This window comes from Pteropus alecto, unplaced genomic scaffold, assembly GCF_000325575.1.
Source record: "Pteropus alecto unplaced genomic scaffold, ASM32557v1 scaffold398, whole genome shotgun sequence".
Classification (NCBI taxonomy): Eukaryota; Metazoa; Chordata; class Mammalia; order Chiroptera; family Pteropodidae; genus Pteropus; species Pteropus alecto.
In genome coordinates, this window is record NW_006442497.1 from 3,643,366 (window position 1) to 3,665,378 (window position 22,013).

The window sequence follows — 22,013 nt, forward strand, 5'->3', positions numbered from 1 at the left end:
GGATGCTGTACACAATTCGGTTGGACCACATGATGGAGGATGCCCTGCGCCTGAATGTGAAGTGGTCACTGCTGGAACTGTCCAAAGCTATCAATGGGGATGGAAAGACCACCCCGAACCCACTCTTCCGAGTCCTTGTAATTTTGGAGAGTGATGTTCAGGGAGGTGTGGCACAGGTGGGGACCACTTTGCCCCCAACACCCCAAAACTATCATACTGTATTTGCCAGTTTTCCTCAATCCTTAAACTTGGCCCTCGGTCTTGGCTTAATCCTATGGCCTCCAGGCATGGTCCTGAGGCTCGTCTTCTCCATGGCCTGTGTTAAGGCTCTCTTCACTGTGTTCTCACAGGTGGAATTCTCACCTACACTGCAGACTTTGGCAAGTGTGGTCAATGACATTGGCAACCACCTTTTCTCCACCATCTCTGTCTTCCGCCACCTCCCTGAAATTCTCATCAAGCGCAAGTTTCAGCGTGACCCCATTCATATAATCGTGGGTGAGTGTGCAATAGGGAGGGCATCTGGTGAAGGGAATCAGAGTCTTAGGAGGAGAGACCAGGGCTGTTTCCAGACATACTGGGCCAATCATCTCCATGGCTGGTGGAAAACTCCAGTCAAGGGGCCAGATTGGGGAAGGGAGCAAAGGCTGGGATGCAGGTTGAAATTAGGTGACTAATGCTCAAGGGATTTTAGACTTGGGATGGGAGATTAGGAAGGACAAGTTTGGTACTGGGGCTGGGATATAAGATGTCTAGATACCAATAGCTAAGATATCCAAATCCTACATATTTGTTTGAGTCATAATTTTACTTTCTGCCTCTTCCCTTATTTTCTAATCGTGTTTGAGCCATATTTCTTTGGGAAGGTGCTACTGGAGTGGAGGGTCTGGGGCAGTGACCAGGGGCCAGGCTGGAGCTTGAGGTGGGATGAAAGTTAGTGAGAAGCATTTTGATGGGTCTTGAAGAGCGAGATGAAGACATCAAGAAGATCCAGGCCCAGATCAGCAGCGGTATGACCAACAATGCAAGCCTGCTGCAGAACTACCTCAAGACCTGGGATATGTATCGGGAGATCTGGGAGATCAACAAGGACTCTTTTATTCGTCGTTATCAGCGCCTCAACCCCCCTGTCTCTTCTTTTGATGCTGACATTGCCCGGTAAGGAGGGCAGGTCTGTCTCTAAGAGATATAGAATTACCAGAGTTCGAGGTCTAGAGACTCAGGAATGAGGGTTGTGGGTAGGAGGAGGTGCAGAAAATGTGTGCTCAGTATAGGAAAAGAACAAGATCTAAGGCACCTGACCTTTGTTTCTCAGGGGTAGAGATCAGATCAGAGCTGGACAAGATTTAGGGGAAAAGCTGTTTTGCTAAAGAGTACCCACAGGGTTCTGTTGGGAAGGAAGAAGTGCTAGGATCTGAAAGATGAGAGATGTGAACACTTTCAATTTAAGAAGGTAAATTGAAGTTTACTTGAAGAAGATTCTTAAATTCTGAAGGCAGGCACAGAACTCCCCCATCTCTTTGTCTTCTGAGGAATAAAAAGAAGAAACGAATAAGTATTTTCCTCCTGAGGGCTATAGTGTAGCAGGGAAGATAAAGTATTGCTGCAAGAGCAGTGGCCATGGTGTCAAAGATGGTTGAAATCCCAGCTCTGCCACTTTCTAGCTGTGTAATCTTAAGCAGGTTACTCCCTTTATTTTCTCCTTAGGCAGGTTACTTCTGTTCTTTAGGCCTCAGTCTCCTGTGAAACAGATAGTACACTACCTACCTTATGAGGTTGTGAGATTATTAAATATATGTGAAAGCACTTTGTAAACTCTAAAATACTGTGCTAAAGTACTTATATTCTTGTAAAGGCTTCAATGTGTTAAATGTATGATTAAGGTATCTAAGGTCCCAGGGCAGTTCAATGGAAGGAGAGGGAAGTTCCAGCCAGGGACATTAGGAAAGGCTTCATGAAAGGAGTGACTTTGGGCTTTATGGACTGGGTTAGATTTCAACAGGCAGAGATGGGCAGTGGGAGGGCGTACCAGGTAGAGAAAATAGCATAAGCTAAGCAGAAGGATGGGAACACATAAGCATGTTTACCAAATAGTGAGTAGTCGAGAACGTAGCTACAGGAAAGAAAGGATGCACAGGAATTTGTATATAGCAGCCAGCTTCATTCTGTCAACAGCCTTGTGAGGTCTGTCAACAGCCTTGTGGGGTCTATTATTATCACCGTGTTACAGATGAGGAAACTGAGGCACCCAACAGTTAAATTACCTTCTTGAAGTCATAGAGCTGGTGAGCAGCAGCATGAACTCGATTCATAACTATGCAACTCTAAAGCCTTGAACACCAGACTAAGGGGTCTGACAGCTGTCCTCTAGGCAGTAGTTGGGAAAATGATATGATCACAGCTGTATGCTTAAAATGGGAGACACCCAGGAGTAGAAGAATGCTTTAGAGCTGCTGCACAGGTCTGGGTGGTAGGAAATGAGAACTGGAACTGGCATTGTGCCGTGGGCACATCTGCAAATAAAAAAAAAAATCTGGTGGGAATATGTGTCCTTTCAGCTACACGGAGGTTGCTAATAATGTGCAGAAGGAGGAGACAGTCCTCAACATCCAGTTTGTGCTGCTAGACTGCTCACACCTCAAGTTCTCGCTGGTGCAGCACTGCAACGAGTGGCAGAACAAGTTCACGACTCTGCTCAAGGAGATGGCAGCCCGGCGCCTCCTGGAGCTGCACACATACCTGAAGGAGAATGCGGAGAAGTATGGGCGTGGGCGCCAGGTACAGGTGCAGGGAGGGCAGGCCCTGCCCTGTCCACTTACCAGTGCTCTCTTTGCCTGCCTTCAGAATCAGCCACCCTCCCCAGACGCTGGAGGAACTGGGGGTCAGTTTGCAACTCATGGATACCCTGCAGCATGACTTGCCCAACCTGGAGACCCAGATTCCTCCCATACACGAGCAATTTGCCATTCTTGAGAAGTACGAGGTGCCAGTTCAGGACAGTGTGAGTTCCAGTGGTGTTTGGTCCACCAAGTTGGGCCCATGCCAGCAGCAGGGTGTGAAGGAAGCTTATTTCCCATATCATAGACCCTCATGCTGTCAGGAGGGAGAGCAGAGAAGTGTGCAGGGTAGAAGACTCAAGATTCAAAAGCCTCTGAGAGCCAAAGCTAACTCAAACGATATTTCTGGTCAGTTATGGATTTCTTTTAGTCCCAGAAAGTTACTCTTTGATTTCTTTGGGCCTCTTTACATGTAGAAACTGGCTACATACTCTGGTCTGAAGGAATAGAAAAGAGTCCTTAAAAGCTTTGGGGAGAAGGGTAGACCTCCTGCTTATGGATTATCCTCCCCTTTTGATGTTCCCAGGTACTGGAGATGTTAGACAGTCTCAATGGGGAGTGGGTCATCTTCCAACAAACTCTGTTGGACAGTGAACAGATGCTGAAGAAACACAAGGAGAAATTCAAGACAGGCCTTATTCACTCAGCTGATGATTTCAAGAAGAAAGCACATAATCTTCTGGAAGAATTTGAAACCAAAGGTATGCCTTTCTCGGCCTCTCTCCCTTCTTTACAACTGTTTTGACCGAGTCTTTTATAGCCTATGGGGAGGTATGAACAAGGAGGAGCTGAGGAAGGATGGTGCTAAAGGGAAAGAGCTGCCGCTTCTGTCGGCCACAGACCTGTTGTCACTGACTTTTGGTCAAAAGGAAGCCCGGCTCACGTTTCTAGTTTTTTTATACCCACCTCCTAAGTTCCATCTGTGTCTGGTGTTCAAGCCACATTTAGTAATTTGGGTAAGATTAACCATCATTCTTTCAATGCATTCCCTCTTATTTTTTTGTCCCTTCCATCTGTTGTGTGAGGAAGAGGTGAGATTTACCCACAAAGAGGTAGAAGAGCGATGACGGTCCTTTCAGGGGACCATGGCCTTGAGTGGGAATCTGAGCTTCATCCTGGACTTCCCACAGGCCCCTTCACCAGTAGTGCGGGGCATCAGACCGCTCTAGAACAGATCGCCCAAGTGCGGGGTGTGCTGAATGCCATGCGGGAAGAAGAAAATAGTCTCCGCTCCAACCTGGGCATCTTCAAGATCGAGCAGCCAATTTCCAAGGATCTGCAGAACCTGGAGAAAGTAGGGTGCTGAGCTAAGCCCTTTTGGTAACCAAGGATAGGAGGCAGGGGACAGGAGAACGGGTTCTAAGGGCCTGAAAAAACAGCTGGGACCAGGAAGATGGGTGCACGAGGAGCTTTTAAAAAAATTGATGTAAAATTCAGATAACAAAATAACCATTTTAAACTGAACAATTCAGTGGCATTTAGTACATTCACAATGTTGTATAACCATCACCTCTAGCTCCAAAACATTTTTATCACCCTAAAAAGGAAACCCTATGCCCATTAGCAGTCATTCCCCATCCTCTCTCTCCCCAGCCTTTGTGCATATGGATTTGCCTATTCTGAACATTCGGTATAAATGGAATTATACAACATGTGGCCTTTTGCATCTGGCTTCTTTAGCATAACTTAGCATAATGTTTTCAAGTTTCATCCATGTTGTAGCATGCGTCAGTATTTTATCCTTTTTATGGCTGAATATAGTCTATTATATGAATTTATCATATTTTATTGATCAGATGTGGTAAATTCATACAATAGGCTATACAACAAGTTGATGGACATTCGGGTTGTTTCTACCTTTTAGTTACTGTGAGTAGTGCTGCTATGAACATGTGTGTACTTGTATTTGTTTGAGTCTCTGTTCTCAATTCTTGGGGGTATGTGTGTAGGAGTGGAATTGCTAGGTCGTATGGTAACTCTATGTTTAACTTTTTGAGGAATTGCCAAGCTGTTTTCCACAGCAGCTGCACCATTTTAAACTCCCACTAGTAATGTACGAGGGTTCCTATTTTTCTACATCCTTGTCCCTTGCAGACACTTATTTTCTTTCTTTCTTTTTCTTCTTCTTCTTCTTCTTCTTTTTTTTTTTTTTTGGTTCTAGTCATCCTGGTGGATGTGAAGTGCTTTCTCATAGTGGTTTTGATTTGCATGTCCCTACTGACTAACGCTGTTGAGGATCCATTCATGTGTTTGTTACTTGAGGAGCTCTTAAAGCAAAAGAGTGGAGGAAAAAAATCTGAACTGAGGAGACAGCTCTATTGCCTGGAGGGAAAAGCTTCTCAGCATGAGAGGAGCAAAGAACCTGACTGAGTGTTTGTCAGGGAGGAAGAGGGCAAGAGTCATGTCAGTAACACATCTTTCTGCTCTCGGCCATGAAGGAGCTGGATGCACTCCAGCAAGTCTGGGAGATCACACGGGACTGGGAGGAAAACTGGAACCACTGGAAGACTGGCCGATTCCTGACCCTGCAGACGGAGGCCATGGAGACCATGGCCCATGGGCTGTTTCGGCGCCTCACAAGGCTAGCCAAAGAATATAAGGTGTGTGGAGAAAGGAGGGGGAGGCAGAAGATAAGCCCCTTGAGGAGAGGGAACTGTGCAGAGAATATTGTCAGCTCTTCTGATGCTTCCCACTTTTGCTCAGGACCGAAACTGGGAAATTATTGAAACCACTCGCTCAAAAATAGAGCAGTTTAAGAGGACTATGCCTCTCATCTCAGACCTGCGAAATCCCGCCCTTAGAGAGAGGTAAGGCTGCTCCTCCGCTCTGGGGTGACCCTTTGGCTTGTGCTGTCACCTGGTTCTTTCAATTGTCCCTTTGGCTGTGATCATATCTCCCTCTGCCCCTCTGTCTACAAACATACATTTGTAAGGAGCCTTCTCTAGAGCCGGCCACCGTCTTCTGTTTCTCTCGCTGTCCTGGGTCCTCCTGTCTTCCTGGCTCCTTCTCTGCTTCCTCCCCTCTCTCCTCTCATTTTATGTTGTCTGTCATAGCTAAGCTTTAAGCCTTCTATAATACAAAAGTTTTTATTTTGATGCAGCCAAAAGTATAACTAGAGTTTTTGCTTCTGTGCCTTATGTAAGACTTCTCCTATCCCAGTTATAAATGCATTCTATTGAACTTCCTTCTAATACTTTATAATTTTGTTTTTTAAGTTTAACTCTTTTATTGCACCTGGAATTTATTATATGATAGAAAAGGCCTTTGAAACCATTAAGGAGGAAATAAACTATTTTATAAATGATGTTTTAATAATTATATATCTATTCATTTAGGAAAAAATAATTTCATTTCTTTTGCTTTGCCTTTAGTATAATGTTTTTGGCAATGCTTTACCGTTAAGTATTATGTGGTTAGGTATAACCAAACCACTTTATTTGATTAAGTTATTTAAGCTCTCTAAGCCTCATCTTCTTCATATATAAAGGAATGACAGTAATTCCTCATTTATAGAGTGGTTGTGAGAATTAAGCGACATGTTTCACGTAAAGCACTTAGCTCAGCTTATAATCTGTAGAAAACCTGCAATAATTGGTCTTAACTCCCTCTCCAGAGAATCAGAACCTCAATCCCTGTATTCCCCACAGTGCCTAAAATTGCATCTAGAGCCTATGTAGTAAATAGGTGTGGAATCATAAATTAAGAAATACACAGAATCAGAATATCCCAGTGGGAGAAAGCCTGGGGAGTAATGCTAATATTTTTCAGTAGGCCCTGGTGTCTGGCCTCCTGATCTGATCTTCTGTCCCTGGCTACAGGCACTGGGATCAGGTCAGGGATGAGATCCAACGGGAGTTTGATCAGGAATCTGAAAGCTTCACCCTGGAGCAGATTGTGGAGCTTGGGATGGATCAGCATGTGGAGAAAATTGGAGAGATCTCTGCCTCAGCAACCAAAGAGCTGGCTATAGAGTTGGTATGACAGAATCCTTTCTCATACTCCCCCACTTCCTAAGCCTGGAGCAAAGGCTTCTAGCTTTTCATCATCTGATGGCCTTTCCCAGCTCCTGTTCCCCTTGGGGACTAAATACCTGATTGCTCTGTCCCCAATTTCTTTCCACAGGCGTTACAAAACATTGCCAAGACTTGGGGTGTGATTCAGCTAGACATAATACCCTACAAAGATAAGGGCCATCACCGACTCAGGTAGAGAGGGCCTTCGGGCACTAGGAGAGGGGAGGGCTGTGTGTCCAAGGATTGGCAGATGGGGATGGTATATGATTTTGATGCCTTCCTCCCCAGAGGTACAGAAGAAATATTCCAGGCACTGGAAGATAACCAAGTGGCTCTGTCTACCATGAAGGCATCTCGTTTTGTCAAGGCCTTCGAGAAGGATGTAGACCACTGGGAACGCTGCCTCTCCCTCATTTTGGAAGTTATTGAGATGGTTCTTACAGTACAGCGTCAGTGGATGTACCTAGAGGTCAGGATTCACTGCCCGATCTTTCTACACCCTGCTTTTACTTGTTTATTTGCATATAACCTAGATTTGCCATTATCAGCCCCGTTTTCCTACCTCTAAAGCTGTTCTTCATCTAGAACTCAAGCATCGGACTCTTAGTTATTACCTCTTATCTTCAAGTCCCCTCCTGAGAAGCCTTGTTGTTCTTCCATGTTCCTTCTTGGACCTAGATACCTGGCCTCTTGCCCTATGTTCCTTATCTTCTACTCCCTTGGTCTGAGAGGAGGGAGTAGAGTGTGGAGAGTATGTGAGAAACAGCCTCTCACCCCAATTCTTGGCCCTTCAGAATATCTTTCTAGGAGAGGACATCCGCAAGCAGCTGCCCAATGAATCAGCCTTATTTGACCAGGTCAATAGCAACTGGAAATCCATCATGGACCGGATAAGCAAGGACAGCAATGCTCTCCGAAGCACTCACTATCCAGGTCTGAGCTCTCTGGCCTCTTGCCCCGGCATAGCCTCAGTTGGTGCTATGTGTATACGAAGCCATAGCCACATGCTTCATTTATTGAAAGATTGTTGTACCCGGCTGTCATACCATCATGATTGCCTCTTCTAAGCATTAACTAATAGTTCAGGAAATTAAATTTACCAAAGTTTTGAGTGGAGTACAATGTAGTGGTTAAGAGAATGGGATATGGAATCAGACAGACTTGAGTTCAAAATGCGACTTACGCTCTACTAATTGTATGCTCTTTGAGGAGCTTGCTTCCTGCATACTACTATTTTCTCATTTGTTGTAGAGGGATTAATGATAACTATTTATCAGAGTTTACAAGCCTCATAAAGGAGTATGTAACACGCAATACAGGGTCTAGCTTAAAGTTAGTGCTCATTTAATAGCACTGTACCTCAGGAAGCCTCGCTTAAGGAATAACTCTTCTTCATTAATGAGATAATGCAGGTAAATGAGATAACGCAAATAAAGCACTTAACACATTAAATGGCACAGAGTAAGCCCTTGGTTACTGTTAGCTATTGTTATTATTACATTGATTTTAATTGGTTTATCAGATTAACTAGTCTTTATTGTAGACGTAGGGGTTGGGGAGAGATATACATATGGTGAGGCCTGGTTGGTTGCTGTGGATTGGACTAAAGAATCAGCAAGTCAGGTTTGGCAATGGGCAACTAGAAAGGTGTCTTGAGGAGAGAGTTCTGGCAGGGAGTATGGAGGATTTCTTTATTTGCTTAGGGTACATCTAACAATTCTTCCTTTTCCTAAGAATCTTGAGCATACACATTGAAAAACACTTAATTTTAATTATTCTGATAAAACGTAAGTATTAGGATATGCAAAGTTGAGTGACAACATGCATTAAATTTTTTTAAAATTACAGTTGACATTCCATATTATATTAGTTTCAGGTATACAGCGTAGATATTAGACATTTATATAACTTACAAAGTGATCCCCCCCAATAAGTCTCACACCCACCTGACACCACATATAGTTTTTATAATATTATTGACTATGTTCCCTAAGCTGTACTTTACATCCCATGACTATTTTATAACTGCCAATTTGTACATCTTAATCCTTTCACCTTTTTCACCGAACTTCCCAACTCCATTTCCATCTGGCAACCATCAGTTTGTTTCCTGTATTTACGAGTTTGTTTCTGTTTTGTTTGTTCATTTATTTTTTTTAGAGTCTACATATAAGTGAAATCATATGGTATTTATCTTTTTCCTTCTGACTTATTTCACTTAGCATAATAGGTCCATCCATGTTGTTGCAAATGGTAAGATTTCATTTTTTTTTTATGGCCGAGTAATATTTCACTGCATATATGTACCACATTTTCTTTATCCATTTGTCTTTTGATTAGAACATTTAATCTATTTACATTTAAAGTAATTATTGTTAGGTATGTAGTTATTACCATTTTATTAATTCTTTTCTGATTGTTTTGGTAGTTCTCTATTCCTTTCTTATTCTCTTGCTCTCTTCTCTTGTATGTTGCTGACCTTCTGTAGTATTGTGTTTGGATTCCTTTCTCCTTATTTCTTGTATATCTCTTGCTGATTTTTGGTTTGCAGTTACCATGTGCTTCATATATACCAAACTATGTTTATAGCAGTCTATTTTCAGTTGATGGTTGCTTAAATTTGAACACGTTTAACAATCACCACCATTTTCACTCACCTCCTCCATGTTTATGTTTTTATCATTAGTTTTTACTTCTTTTGTGTCTCTGTGTTTGTGTGTATCCCTTAATTTATGGCTATAATTACACACGATCTTCCTACTTTTGCTTTTTAACCTTTGTACTAGCTTTATTGTTGGTTGATCTTCTGCTTTTACTATGTTTGCATTTGTCAGTGAGAATTTCTTTTGTGATATATTCTTATTTATATTTTTAATTTATTTTTTATTCTTTTTAAAGAAGTCCCTTTAACATTTCTTGTAATACTAGTTTGATGGTGGTGAACTCCTTCAGCCTTTTCTTGTCTGGGGAGCTCTTAATCTCTCCTTTGATTCTAAATGATAGCCTTGCTGGATAGAGTCATCTTGGTTGTAGGTACTTGCTTTTTATCACTTTGAATATTTTGCGCCAATCTCAGTCTAGTGCTCATTTTGCAGTTACGAGGGACACTGGCAACTTCAGTGGTTGCAGAAGTCTTTCACTGTGTGCATGTACTATGTATTTGAATCTACTGATTTAACTTGTTGGGTTGTGTGTGTGAAGAACAATCTCTAATTTTCAGACTCTTGGGGTGACTGGTAGAGCCCCAAGTTCATTGGTAGAATATGACTGTTGTCCCAAAGACTGATGGGAGGTGTAGTTATATTAATGGAATCGTATGTGATGTATAATTAATGCATAATGTATAACATACATAATAGTGTATAATGAATACTTAATAATGAATTAATGAAGAAAATGGGATAAACATGATAGAGTGACTGGGGATACTTCTTTGCTTTCTAAAATTATTATGGCAGTCTGTACCCCAACATTTAAGAGCTGGCAAAGTGGATATAGTTGGAGACTCCAGATCTACTCAGAACAATGATAAAAGGGCCACCAAATGTCCTTCATTGCTCTTCTTCCCAGGCCTCCTGGACATATTGATAGAAATGAACACAATCCTGGAAGACATTCAGAAGTCTCTGGATATGTATTTAGAGACCAAGCGCCATATTTTCCCCCGCTTCTACTTCCTGTCTAATGATGACCTACTGGAGATTCTGGGCCAGTCTCGCAACCCAGAGGCCGTGCAGCCACACCTCAAAAAATGCTTTGATAACATCAAATTGTTAAGAATGCAGAAGGTCAGTAGAGGTGGCCATGACTGGATGGAGGGCAGGGGATGTTGATGTCAAGGTATTCAAGGCCTTGAAGAGGACCATGCTCTTCCCACAGGAGGGGGATATTAATGATTCTGGATTATCTAGGTTAGAACTTTTTAGAATTAATTGGTAATATTGAGGGGAGGGGAGAGAAATAGAAATTACCCTCAAAGGGCCCAAATACCTTTTAGCAGATACCAAGAATGAGCAGGCCAGGCCATTAATAGCTTCTTATTTCTACAGGTTGGGGGACCAAGTAGCAAATGGGAAGCTGTAGGAATGTTTTCAGGTGATGGCGAGTATATCGATTTCATCCACTCGGTACTTTTAGAAGGGCCTGTGGAGGTGAGTTGTGGCAAGGGTTTAAGAATCGAGCTGATTCTTTTTTCCATTAGGAAGTTTGCTTGGCTCTGTGAGGAGAGAACATCTCTGCGAAAGGACATTAGTTACTTTTTTCCCTCCTACTGTCTATTCCTGAAAACTATAACCTCTACTCTGAACCTTAAAACCAATCTGCGTCTTGGCCTCCATGTCCCCCAGGGGCCCTAACCAGATGCTGCCCAGGGCCTGCTTTTCCCTTGGGTCCAAGACTTGTGGCCCCGTTTCCTAAGCACCTTCCCTCTGGGGACTCTTGTCTCTGGCTCTGAGGCCAAGCCATCTTGTCTTCTCATCTCTCCTCAGTCCTGGCTTGGTGAAGTAGAGCGGGCCATGAGAGTAACCCTACGGGACCTTCTCCGGAATTGCCGCCTGGCCCTCAAGAAGTTTCTCAACAAGAGGGACAAATGGGTGAAGGAGTGGGCTGGCCAGGTGAGCTGGGGTCAATAGAAATGAGGGAACAAGAAAGATAGAGCTGAAAGGGAGCAGCAAGTGTAAAGATAGAATTTTGAGTCTCAAAACGCAGGTTTCTTGCCCCTTGCTCTGGGCTATGGCCCTGGAACCCTGCATGCCAGACCCTTAGCTCTTGACCTTAGGCATGTGCCCTATCCTTCAGAACAGATTATCATATTGAGAGGAGTTGCACCTGGTCCAGGGAGAAGCTGGGATTTGGGAATTGGGCTGTATGAGTGGCCAGGGACAGGGCTTTGGAATACAACCTCTGCACATGCCTCAGATGGTGATTGCTGCCAGTCAGATCCAGTGGACAGCAGATGTCACCAAGTGCCTGCTGACAGCTAAGGAGCGGGGAGACAAGAAAATCCTCAAGGTCATGAAGAAGAAGCAGGTGGGGAACCCTACAAGAATGCAACAGGCCTGGAGTTAGAGTTGGAGGGAGGGGGGTGATAAATTGGAGTCAGAATTAGAATAAGCTGGTGGGAAAGGGTCAGAATGAGGGTACTTTATGGGAGAAGTCTAGCGAGGAAAGTTTGGGTGGATTAGAAGAACGTTTTCCTGTGCTGACATTAGGGGTCAGGAATTATAGTGAGGTTGGGATTAGCATTGGAGTTGAAAGTTGCGTTAGGCTGGGATGAGGCATGATGGACTGATTGCATTGCTCCGTCTACTCTCTTCCCTACTACCTCATTCTGTAGGTGTCAATACTGAATAAGTATTCAGAAGCTATCAGAGGGAACTTGACCAAAATCATGCGGCTTAAAATTGTGGCTCTGGTGACTATAGAAATTCATGCCCGAGATGTGTTGGAGAAGCTTTACAAGAGTGGCCTCATGGATGTCAATTCTTTTGACTGGATCAGCCAACTGCGCTTCTACTGGGAGAAGGTGCAGATGGGTCAGCTCCCCACTCTTGTATCCTAAACCTGATCCTAATTAATTAATTAAATTCCTGTTCTCTAAATACAATAATATCCTAATCCAAGCTTTAGTCCTATCACAGTGCCCTAATCCAGTTAATTATATTGCAAGTCTCCTAAATCAGGAGTGGCAAACTGATTTTTCCGTCAGTGTTCCCTATAGTTGTCAGTTGGCCGGGATTCAGGAAGACTTCAGGCAGCTGCTGCGATGGATTAGAGTGGACATGCAATATGAACCCATTTTCCATCTTGGCCATAAACTCTTTCCTTTTTCTAGTTCTAAACTGAATCCGACATCTTGTAACTGTGACCTCCCCGCCATCTCCAGCCCTACTGTTAGTCATTGCCCAGCTCTAACTCTTCCTCCAAGCCCACCTCTCTCCTCCTGTACCCTGTTTCTCCAGGATCTCGATGACTGTGTGATCCGCCAGACCAACACACAATTCCAGTATGGTTATGAGTACTTGGGTAACTCTGGCCGGCTTGTCATCACCCCCCTGACAGACAGGTCAGCCATGCGGCATGACCAAGGTGGTTGGGGTAAGGGGGGCGAATGCTAAGTGAAGGCTTCCAGGAGTCTGACTTGAGTCTTGTCCTCAATTCTCAGGTGTTATATGACACTGACCACAGCATTGCACCTGCATCGAGGGGGCTCCCCCAAAGGTCCAGCGGGCACGGGAAAGACTGAGACTGTCAAGGACCTGGGCAAGGCCCTTGGCTTTTACGTCATCGTGGTCAACTGCTCTGAGGGCCTAGACTATAAATCCATGGGCCGAATGTACTCAGGCCTGGCACAGGTCAGCATCCTACCACCCTGTCCAAGAGGTCCCTTAAATATCTTTAATCCCAGAAAATGAACTGGAACACATATCTGGTTCAGTGCTTTGTAACTTACAACTTTGCATCTCCCCAGTTAGTTCTTACAATTGGGGAAGTCCCTGCAGCTCCCTGAGCTGCACTTTGCTTGTTAGCAAAATCAGAAGATTATGTAAGGATTAAATAAGATAATGCATGTAAACTGGTGCATAGTGTAGGGACTCAATGCTCACAGATTCCCTATCCCACTCTCTTTCCAACTCACACTTTTCCTAGCATTTCCTCAGATTGTCCCTGTCTGATGGAAAGCTCTGGTCAGAAACTACACCAGAGCTACTCTGAGCTCCCACACCCCAACATTTTGGAGGCCACCTCACCTATCAAAACCCTTCAAGAAGGGCTATGTTAGTCACTCTTTCTAGTTTCTCCCAATCTGGGGTACTTTTCTTGCTCCCAGTGACTCTGCCTCCCACCCCACAGACCGGCGCCTGGGGCTGCTTTGATGAGTTTAACCGCATCAACGTTGAGGTGCTGTCGGTGGTGGCCCAGCAGATCCTGTCGATCCTATCTGCCCTGGCTGCCAGCCTCACCCGCTTCTATTTTGAGGGCTTTGAAATAAATCTGGTGTGGTCCTGTGGGATCTTTATCACCATGAATCCTGGTAAGAGCCAGGGAGTAGATGGGGCCCCCGAGGGGAGAACTGGGTGTCCAGGGCAAATAACTCACCTCCCCACTTTCAGGCCAGTGTATTTAGCCAAGTGAAATGTGGCTAAAGACAATAAAATATGAGAGAAGGATAAACATATGACTTTCTGGGAGAAGGGGAGGCAATCTTACTTTTCTCCCTAAAGGGATTAATAACTGCTGTGTGTATATATGTAGCCCTAGGCTTCGAAGGTACTTATCTTCTCCCATGAGCTAGCTCCCAGAGTTCTGGTCTATCTGCCATTCTTTTCTGAGAATAGGAGAATCTCTCCAAAGTGCAGGCACTAGGGTCTCTCATTACTGTTCTCTAGGAATAGCCTGGGGGAAGGGTCTAGGAGAAAACAAGAAAGAGTCTAGGTACTGAATGAATCAGAGAAACAGCTGTGATTTTTATTAGGACTGATGCGAGTTATACATGGAACTTGGAAATATGAGAAACTGGCAGCTTCATGATTTGAGTTTGGAAGAGGGCCATGCAGAAAGTAAAGGAAGGCTCAGAGATAGGAAAGAGAAACAAATTGGTACGGGAGGAGCCAGGGCTAAGTTGAGAAGGGAAATGATCTTGGAGTTGGAGTTGGGGAGAAATTTAAGGATGGAGCTAGTGTTGGGAAAGATGGGATTGATTGAGAAGTGGATCTTTAGATGGATTCTAACAAATAGCACTCTTTTCCAGGCTATGCTGGTCGCACAGAGCTTCCTGATAATCTTAAATCCATGTTCCGTCCAATTGCCATGGTGGTGCCTGATTCTACTCTTATTGCAGAAATCATTCTCTTTGGGGAGGGCTTTGGCAACTGCAAGGTATTCCAATATCTTTTCTCCAATTATTTTATTTCCCTTCCATGATTATTCCCTGGGCCAAGGAACTCCCTGAAGGCCCCACAACCAGTTTATCCTACAAGGAATGTAGACTCTTGTCAGTAGGATATGGAGGCAGAAGTATTCAGAGGACCCCCTCAATGATGTCACTAATCCACAATGGCACGATTCACAAGACTTCTCATTAGGATTGTTCACAGAGCACCTCCTAGCTGTTTCAATTCCTGGAACCTAGCTTCTTGTACCTGTAACTGTCCCTAGATGAAGCAGAGGGATTTGTGGGGAGATCCATTGTTTCCTTCTCTGTTTTTGTTCCCCAGATTCTGGCCAAGAAGGTGTATACACTTTACTCCCTGGCTGTGCAGCAGCTCTCCAGACAGGACCATTATGACTTTGGCCTACGTGCCCTCACCTCCCTTCTGCGCTATGCTGGCAAGAAGCGCCGCCTGCAGCCAGATCTGACTGATGAAGAGGTGGATCAAGGACACAGCTCTTGAACCTTAACCTCTATTGTCTCTGATACTATGTGCCTTCACTAAAATTTTTCAGATCCTTTCTTTGCTCAGATTGAGATTTCACCTTATTTCCTACCCCCTGCGTTGCCTTAGATTTTTACCTGTTGTATTTTTAAAGACTAGCTCAGGTGCATCCACTGTTCTTGACTCCTGCCCCTTACTTTTTGGAGAGGAAAGGCCTAGTTTTTTCAGCCTGAATCTCTGTCTTTTCTCACTTAGGTTTTGCTGCTCTCAATGAGAGATATGAACATTGCCAAGCTAACTTCAATTGACGTGCCACTATTCAATGCCATTGTGCAAGATCTGTTCCCCAGCATTGAGCTGCCTGTCATTGATTATGGCAAGGTATTTGTTCCTTAATACTCTTTCTGACCTTATATGTAAATGTAGATCTGAGAGCATGACTTGGCTCCCAGGCCTTGTTCTGCCATTCACTAGCTGAGACTTTGAGTAAGACAGTTAGCTTCTTTTTGGGCTTCCTTATCTATAAAATGATATAGACCTCTTCAAACACTGTTTCACCACAACTCACCCTACCCTCTTCACTGGCTCAAGTACTTTTACTCATCGGTTCTTTGATTTCGTTGAGATCTCTAATCCACTGGCCTTTCTACTTTCTCTGTATCCATCTGCCCTCTCCTACCTCTGCTTCTCTCCTCATTCAGGGAGTTTTGAGGAGAGCTTGCTAGGAGCTGTTCGATATGAGAGCAGTGGAATGGAAAGGGGTGGAGGGGGAGGATTTTATAAAGTATGAGAATTTTCTTTTCTGGAAATATGGTAGTGTAGATGCTCTGAATGATCCTTTCCTTGAAACCACTAAAATGATAGATAAAAATATAGAAATACGTATTTTATGTGCATTACTAAGCTGGCAAAAAAGAAAGAATTCTGGAATGGGATAAAGGAATAAAAGCAGGGAGGTAAGTGAATGTGAAAGCTGACTTTCCTCCTGAAAATTTTTGTCGAATTTAAGGCACTGGGGAGAGAAGGTAAAGCAGCCCAAGTGTGGACATATAATAGAAAACCCAGTCCTGCATAAACCTCCGTCTATGAGGGAAAACACCCTCAGTAAATGGGAAAATGAGAAACCTACCACTGAGAGGTGTCCATACAGTAAAGAAACTGGTCTTGACCAATCATGGGAGGAAAAGTAAAATCTCCTTTGAGATTTCCTAACCACAAGCCAGCCTTCTCATGCTCTTTGGTCATAATTTATTCTACAGTGTAATCCCCCAAATCTCAAATTTAAAACTTAATTTTAAGTAGTTCCAGAGTGTTAGTTTCCTCCAGGTGACTGGCAGAAGCAAATGCAAATTATTTCTGAAAGAATGAAATTTCAACTGAAGCCTCAAAGAGGTCTCATAAAAATTCAAGATGAAAGTCCAAGAAAATGAACAGCTTCTGGTCAAAAAAAAAAAAAAAATTACAAAACACACAAGGTAACAAGACAGCATGAGTGGAAACCAGAAGAACAATGGAAGAGCAGAATCAGATCCCCAAAGACTTCAGATATTGAAAACAACCAGCACAGAATTTAAAAATAACTAAATTTAATATGTTTAAAGAAATAAAAGAGAAGCTTGAAACTATGAGCTAGGAACAAGAGACATCTAAATTAAGTAGATTTGAAAAAGAACCAATAGAATTTCTATAAATGAAAAAAGATTATAATCGAAATTAAAAACAATAATTCAAAATATAGAGAGAATACATCCAGGCAAAGAGGTGGATTAGGAACAATTTTGTTACCTTTTGAAAATCCGCCACAACTACTCTAGAGAGATTTTTTTTTTTTAAAGGCATCCATATCCAAAAGGTTGGGGAGAATGGAAGAGGATATTTACCACAAACATTTTAGACATAAGAAACAAATGAATAAGTTGTGACTTACTTAGCAAGCCTGAGAGAGCTAGCTGGAAGAGGGAGAAATTGAGAGGCAATTCTTAAAAGGCTAAGCATCTGTGGAATTAGGTACCTCTGTAAGTAGGAAATAAAGGAGGTGTAGCTACAATAAGAAGGATTCGAGGCAAACCGTCTTGGAAGAAGTTAGATCTCTAGATCTTCCCTTCTCTGTGACCCTGGTGACCATGTTTCTCCCACATTGGCAGAAGACTAGAGAGTAAAACAGTAAGTCTCTGGACTGGGGGACACAAGGTATAGTTGAGGGCATGAGTAAACCTTATTAAAAATGGTGATTAAATGAATGTTTACACATTGAATGCTGAGACTCTTAGTCTTTATTTTATCTCTCAGCTCCCAGAATGCTGGCAGCCAGACAAGAAATTGAAAGAGTTCTCTCTGGGGAATCTGTCTAACCTAAGAGGAATGACCAAGATATTGAGAATAGTACTCTAAGTATATAAGCCCCACTAACACTCAGGACTTCCATTCAATTATTAGCCCTCCATCCTAATATATATGAGCAGAAAACCAAGGATCACCACACATCTAAGGAAAGCCCCTAACGTGAAAGCAGCCAAAACAAATAGGAAAAAGCAAATTGCAGAGAAAGGAAAAGTTTGTTTGTTTGTTTGTTTGTTTTTAAAAAAGAACATCTATCATTGTATTCTCAGAGATAAAACTAAGATATTATCTCCATGAAATACTGTTAAAAAAGAAATATTCCAGAAAGTAGAGAAGGCAAAGGAGAAAAGAGGTAAGATTCAAAACCCAGTCTAGGAAGGAAAATAGCCAAATAAGAGGAGTTCCAAAAAGTAGGAGCAAAGAAAATGGAAAGGGGTCAAGGTCGATAGTGAAACAATTCAAGAAGAATCTCCAGAAATGAAGGATCTAAGTTTCCAAAATGAAAGGGTCCAGAAATGCATGGCACAATGGATAAAATAAATTCTTACCAAGACCCATCATTGTGAAATATTAAAACAGCAGGACAAGGAGAAGATTTAACAAGCTTCCCCAGAAGGAGACAGTTTAAAAAAAGAGAGAGAGACAGGTGATATGCAAAAAATCAAGAATTGGATTTCTCAATAGCAATATCGAATCAAAAACAATGGAGCAGCTTTCAACTGCATTCTGAAGGAAAATTATTTTCAACCTCATTCTACGCTCAGCCCACCTGTCACATAGGAGGCTAGATAAGAGATACTTCAGAGATGCAGACTCTCAAAAAAATATTATCTCCAATATGTTCTTTCTCAGAAAGCTACTAGAAAATGTGCTTTGCCAAAATGCTGGACCATACCAAGAAAGGTATATAGGGGACACATGATGATGGTTGTGCACCTGACAGAGAGAAGCCAATCCAGATTGGAGTAAACTGAATGCTTCAGCAGAACTTATGTAAGAAGAAGAAATTCATGCCTAACATGAATAAATGTTTTGAGATTTAGTTAATTGGCAGTTTAAAGTTAAGTTAGAGATCAGTATATTAAAAACCAACCAAACAAAAAACAGCAACTATTAGCCTCTAGAGAAAACAAAAAAAAAGTTGTTCAGGAAAGGAAAAATAATCATACATTGAATAGTATACAATGTTATACTAATATTTAATACCATTTACAAGAGACACACCTAAAACATAAAGGTTGAGAGTCAAAGACTAGAAAAAGATATATTAGTCAAATACTAATCAAAAGAAAGTTGGGGTAGCAATATCAGACAACATAGATTTTAAGGCAAAAAACATTACTAGAAATATAGGATCACTTAATAAAAGGTTCAATTATTAGGGGCACCTAATAATATAGCCCAAAATAACTAGAGCAGAAATATGCAGAATTACAAGAAGAAATAGACAAGTCTACCACTCTAGTGGAAATCTTAATATCTTTTAGTAAGTGACAGACCAAGCAGACTAAAATTCAGTTATGACATGGAAAATTTAAACAACATGTATAGATGTTTAATAAACATCTATTACATGTATAGATGTTTAATAAACATTCAATAATTGAAGAATAACCATTTTTTTCCCAAGCATAAGTAGAATATTTAGGAAAATTGACCATTTAAAGGCCATAAATCTGCCTTAAAAATTTCAAAGAGACTTATTCAAAACATTTTCTGATCTCAATGGTAACTCTACTGATATCAGGCAAAAAGAATGTTAAAGGTAAAGGGGGATATTTCATAATGATAAAAGTGCCAATGCCCCAAAATATGTCAGAATTCTAAATTTGTGTGCACTTAATTATATAGCTACAAAATACATAAGACAGGATTGACAGAACCAAAAGGAAAAAATAGATAAATCCACAGCCCTAGTGAGAAGACTTTTCAGACTCAGTTGACACATGTAAAACATTATATGCAACAGTTGCAGATACATATTCTTCTCAAGTGTGCTGGAACATTTACTAAAATTGACCATGTGCTGGGTTATTAAGTATAGGTCTCATAAATTTCAAATGATTAAAATTGTGTAGAGAACAATCTCTGACCACAATAGAATTACACTAGAAATCAATTACAAAATATAAAATGGCAAAATGTTTGGAAATTAGGTGATACAATTAATTCTAAATAACTCATGGGTCAAGGAAGAAATTAGAAAATATTTAAAACTGAATGAAAAGAAAATGTGACATCTTAAACTTGTGGCATGATGCTGAACATGCACACCTGTGCCTGACGGTGGGGCAAAGGTGTAATGGCCACCAAACGTGAAGGTATCTTTAAGACTGACAAATGAAGGAGGCAACTCCATAGAATATAACAGAATTTATTATAGCATAATTTACTTATAGGAATTTCGGCTTGGAATGGACAGACAACCCAGCAATTCTCCACTAACAGACCCCTGTTACAGTATTTTTTAAATAATTCAGGTACTTATGATAAGACAAAGAATACAGTATGCACCAGGGGCCGTACCTCCTGGTGGTCTTGTGATAGATGATTGTTTATAATTGATACTATCACCAGTTTGCTACTTATCTCAGTAGTGATACTGAAATATTTACTGACAAAGACATTTATGGCTACATTTCAAGGAACACAGATAATCTTCAACTAGAAGGCTTTGGTGCGTTGTGCTAAGGACATTAAGGTCGGTCAAAGGGCACAGCATGAAAACTCCAAGACACAAAGATGAAGTTGGTTTTGTTCATATCTTCATCTATACAATGCGCAAACATACTAATGAAAGTAATTCTTAGATAGTGGAAGGAAGTGGTAGGGATAAAACTTCTCAGTGGTGTTCGAGAGATACAAGTAAAGATTTTGCATCTATTTCAAATTATTTGGTTGCACTGGTTGTATGTTTTAAAATGTCACACTGTTCTGAGACTGATCTGTATAGTCATGGTTCTATAAGCATTACTCTTTAAGTGAGGCAATGATTTGTTTCTTGTTTGGCTCTCCCACCAGACCGTGAGCTCTGCAATAGGATAAACTGCTTCGTTCTCAGCACTCAGCAGACTGCTTAGCACACACTATAGAGGCTTAATAGATATTTGCTGAATAATATTAGAAAAAAAATCTGTGCAGGGCAAATCAGACATTGTGTTTTATGCTGACTATTTTATCTAATACAGCAACCTTAAGTATCACCATTATTCCTATTTGACAGAAGACAAAACAGACACAGACAAGTAACTTACTCAAGTTCACATAGCTGCTGGGGACCCAAGCTGGCTGACTCCAGACTCCAAACTCTTAGCTCTGCAATTGATCATCTTCCTAGTGAATGAACAGTTGCCTGAGTGCAAAGGGTCCTGGTGCCATTTTTAACATTTTGAATGTTCTCCTCCCAGGCACTGGGGAGATTCGAAAGTCCTTGGCAGGTCTCCTTTTTCTTCTAATTCTTGTATTTTCCCTTCTCTTAGCTGCGGGAGACCATTGAACAGCAGATTCGAGAGATGGGCCTGAAGACGACGCCATTTACCCTCACCAAGGTCATCCAGTTATATGAAACCAAGAACTCCCGCCACTCCACCATGATTGTGGGCTGCACAGGCAGCGGCAAGACTGCCTCGTGGAGAATTCTTCAGTCCTCCTTGTCTTCCCTATGCCGCGCTGGAGACTCCAACTTCAACATTGTTAGAGTATGGAGTTGAGACTGTGAAGTCACTGGCAGAGACTCGAGTAGCGGGAAGATGGTAGAGGCTGGGAGCAAGGATACATAGGTGTCAGGGAGGACAGTGCAGGCCAGGGTCCAAGGAGGCCTGGGAGAGAAGGAGCAAATACAAATCCCTGAGAATAAAGGGAAATCTTGGGGTTTGTGTCTGCCAGCAGCTCAAAACCCCTTCCTGTGTCATTTTCAGGAGTTCCCTTTGAACCCTAAAGCATTGTCCCTAGGGGAGCTGTATGGGGAATACGACCTCAACACTAATGAATGGACAGATGGCGTCCTGTCCAGTGTCATGCGGATGGCATGTGCAGGTACTCAAAAGATCATGGGGCGAGGAGAGCAGATACCTAAATCTCCTAAGGGGGTGGGCATTCTGGGGATAGAAAGTTCAATTTGAAAGAAAAATGCTCAGAGAATGCTGAGGCACAAGGAAGCATCAGCTTGCATCTCCGGGGAAATGAGCGTGGAGGGAAGGCTAGGTGAGAAAGCTCTGGTTCCCTTTTCACCCATCTTCTACCAAGACGAGAAGCCAGATGAGAAGTGGATCCTTTTCGATGGCCCTGTGGACACTCTGTGGATTGAGAGCATGAACTCCGTCATGGATGATAACAAAGTGTTGACCCTCATCAATGGAGAGCGTATTGCGTTGCCTGAGCAGGTACAGAGGGCTCTGACTACCACAGCCCGCAGAAGTAGAAACTGGAGGGCACAAGGCAGGGCTAAG

General features: G+C 42.3%; 1 protein-coding gene across 2 annotated transcripts in view; it reads left to right on the forward strand.

Moving 5' to 3' along the window:
- Positions 1-22,013, forward strand: part of DNAH2 (dynein axonemal heavy chain 2) — a 98,406-nt gene that overhangs the window by 40,177 nt on the left and 36,216 nt on the right. For both annotated transcript variants that reach the window (XM_025040132.1, XM_025040131.1), the window contains 27 exons: positions 1-176; positions 351-498; positions 966-1,158; positions 2,559-2,759; positions 2,845-3,001; positions 3,364-3,538; positions 3,968-4,131; positions 5,276-5,437; positions 5,541-5,644; positions 6,656-6,812; positions 6,960-7,042; positions 7,139-7,319; positions 7,645-7,783; positions 10,421-10,638; positions 10,900-11,001; positions 11,338-11,463; positions 11,768-11,878; positions 12,186-12,374; positions 12,811-12,914; positions 13,014-13,203; positions 13,703-13,883; positions 14,601-14,728; positions 15,067-15,219; positions 15,481-15,606; positions 21,045-21,263; positions 21,483-21,600; positions 21,811-21,947. In XM_025040132.1, coding sequence (XP_024895900.1) covers positions 1-176; positions 351-498; positions 966-1,158; positions 2,559-2,759; positions 2,845-3,001; positions 3,364-3,538; positions 3,968-4,131; positions 5,276-5,437; positions 5,541-5,644; positions 6,656-6,812; positions 6,960-7,042; positions 7,139-7,319; positions 7,645-7,783; positions 10,421-10,638; positions 10,900-11,001; positions 11,338-11,463; positions 11,768-11,878; positions 12,186-12,374; positions 12,811-12,914; positions 13,014-13,203; positions 13,703-13,883; positions 14,601-14,728; positions 15,067-15,219; positions 15,481-15,606; positions 21,045-21,263; positions 21,483-21,600; positions 21,811-21,947 — 4,142 coding nt within the window. The remainder of the gene's footprint in view (positions 177-350; positions 499-965; positions 1,159-2,558; positions 2,760-2,844; positions 3,002-3,363; positions 3,539-3,967; positions 4,132-5,275; positions 5,438-5,540; positions 5,645-6,655; positions 6,813-6,959; positions 7,043-7,138; positions 7,320-7,644; positions 7,784-10,420; positions 10,639-10,899; positions 11,002-11,337; positions 11,464-11,767; positions 11,879-12,185; positions 12,375-12,810; positions 12,915-13,013; positions 13,204-13,702; positions 13,884-14,600; positions 14,729-15,066; positions 15,220-15,480; positions 15,607-21,044; positions 21,264-21,482; positions 21,601-21,810; positions 21,948-22,013) is intronic.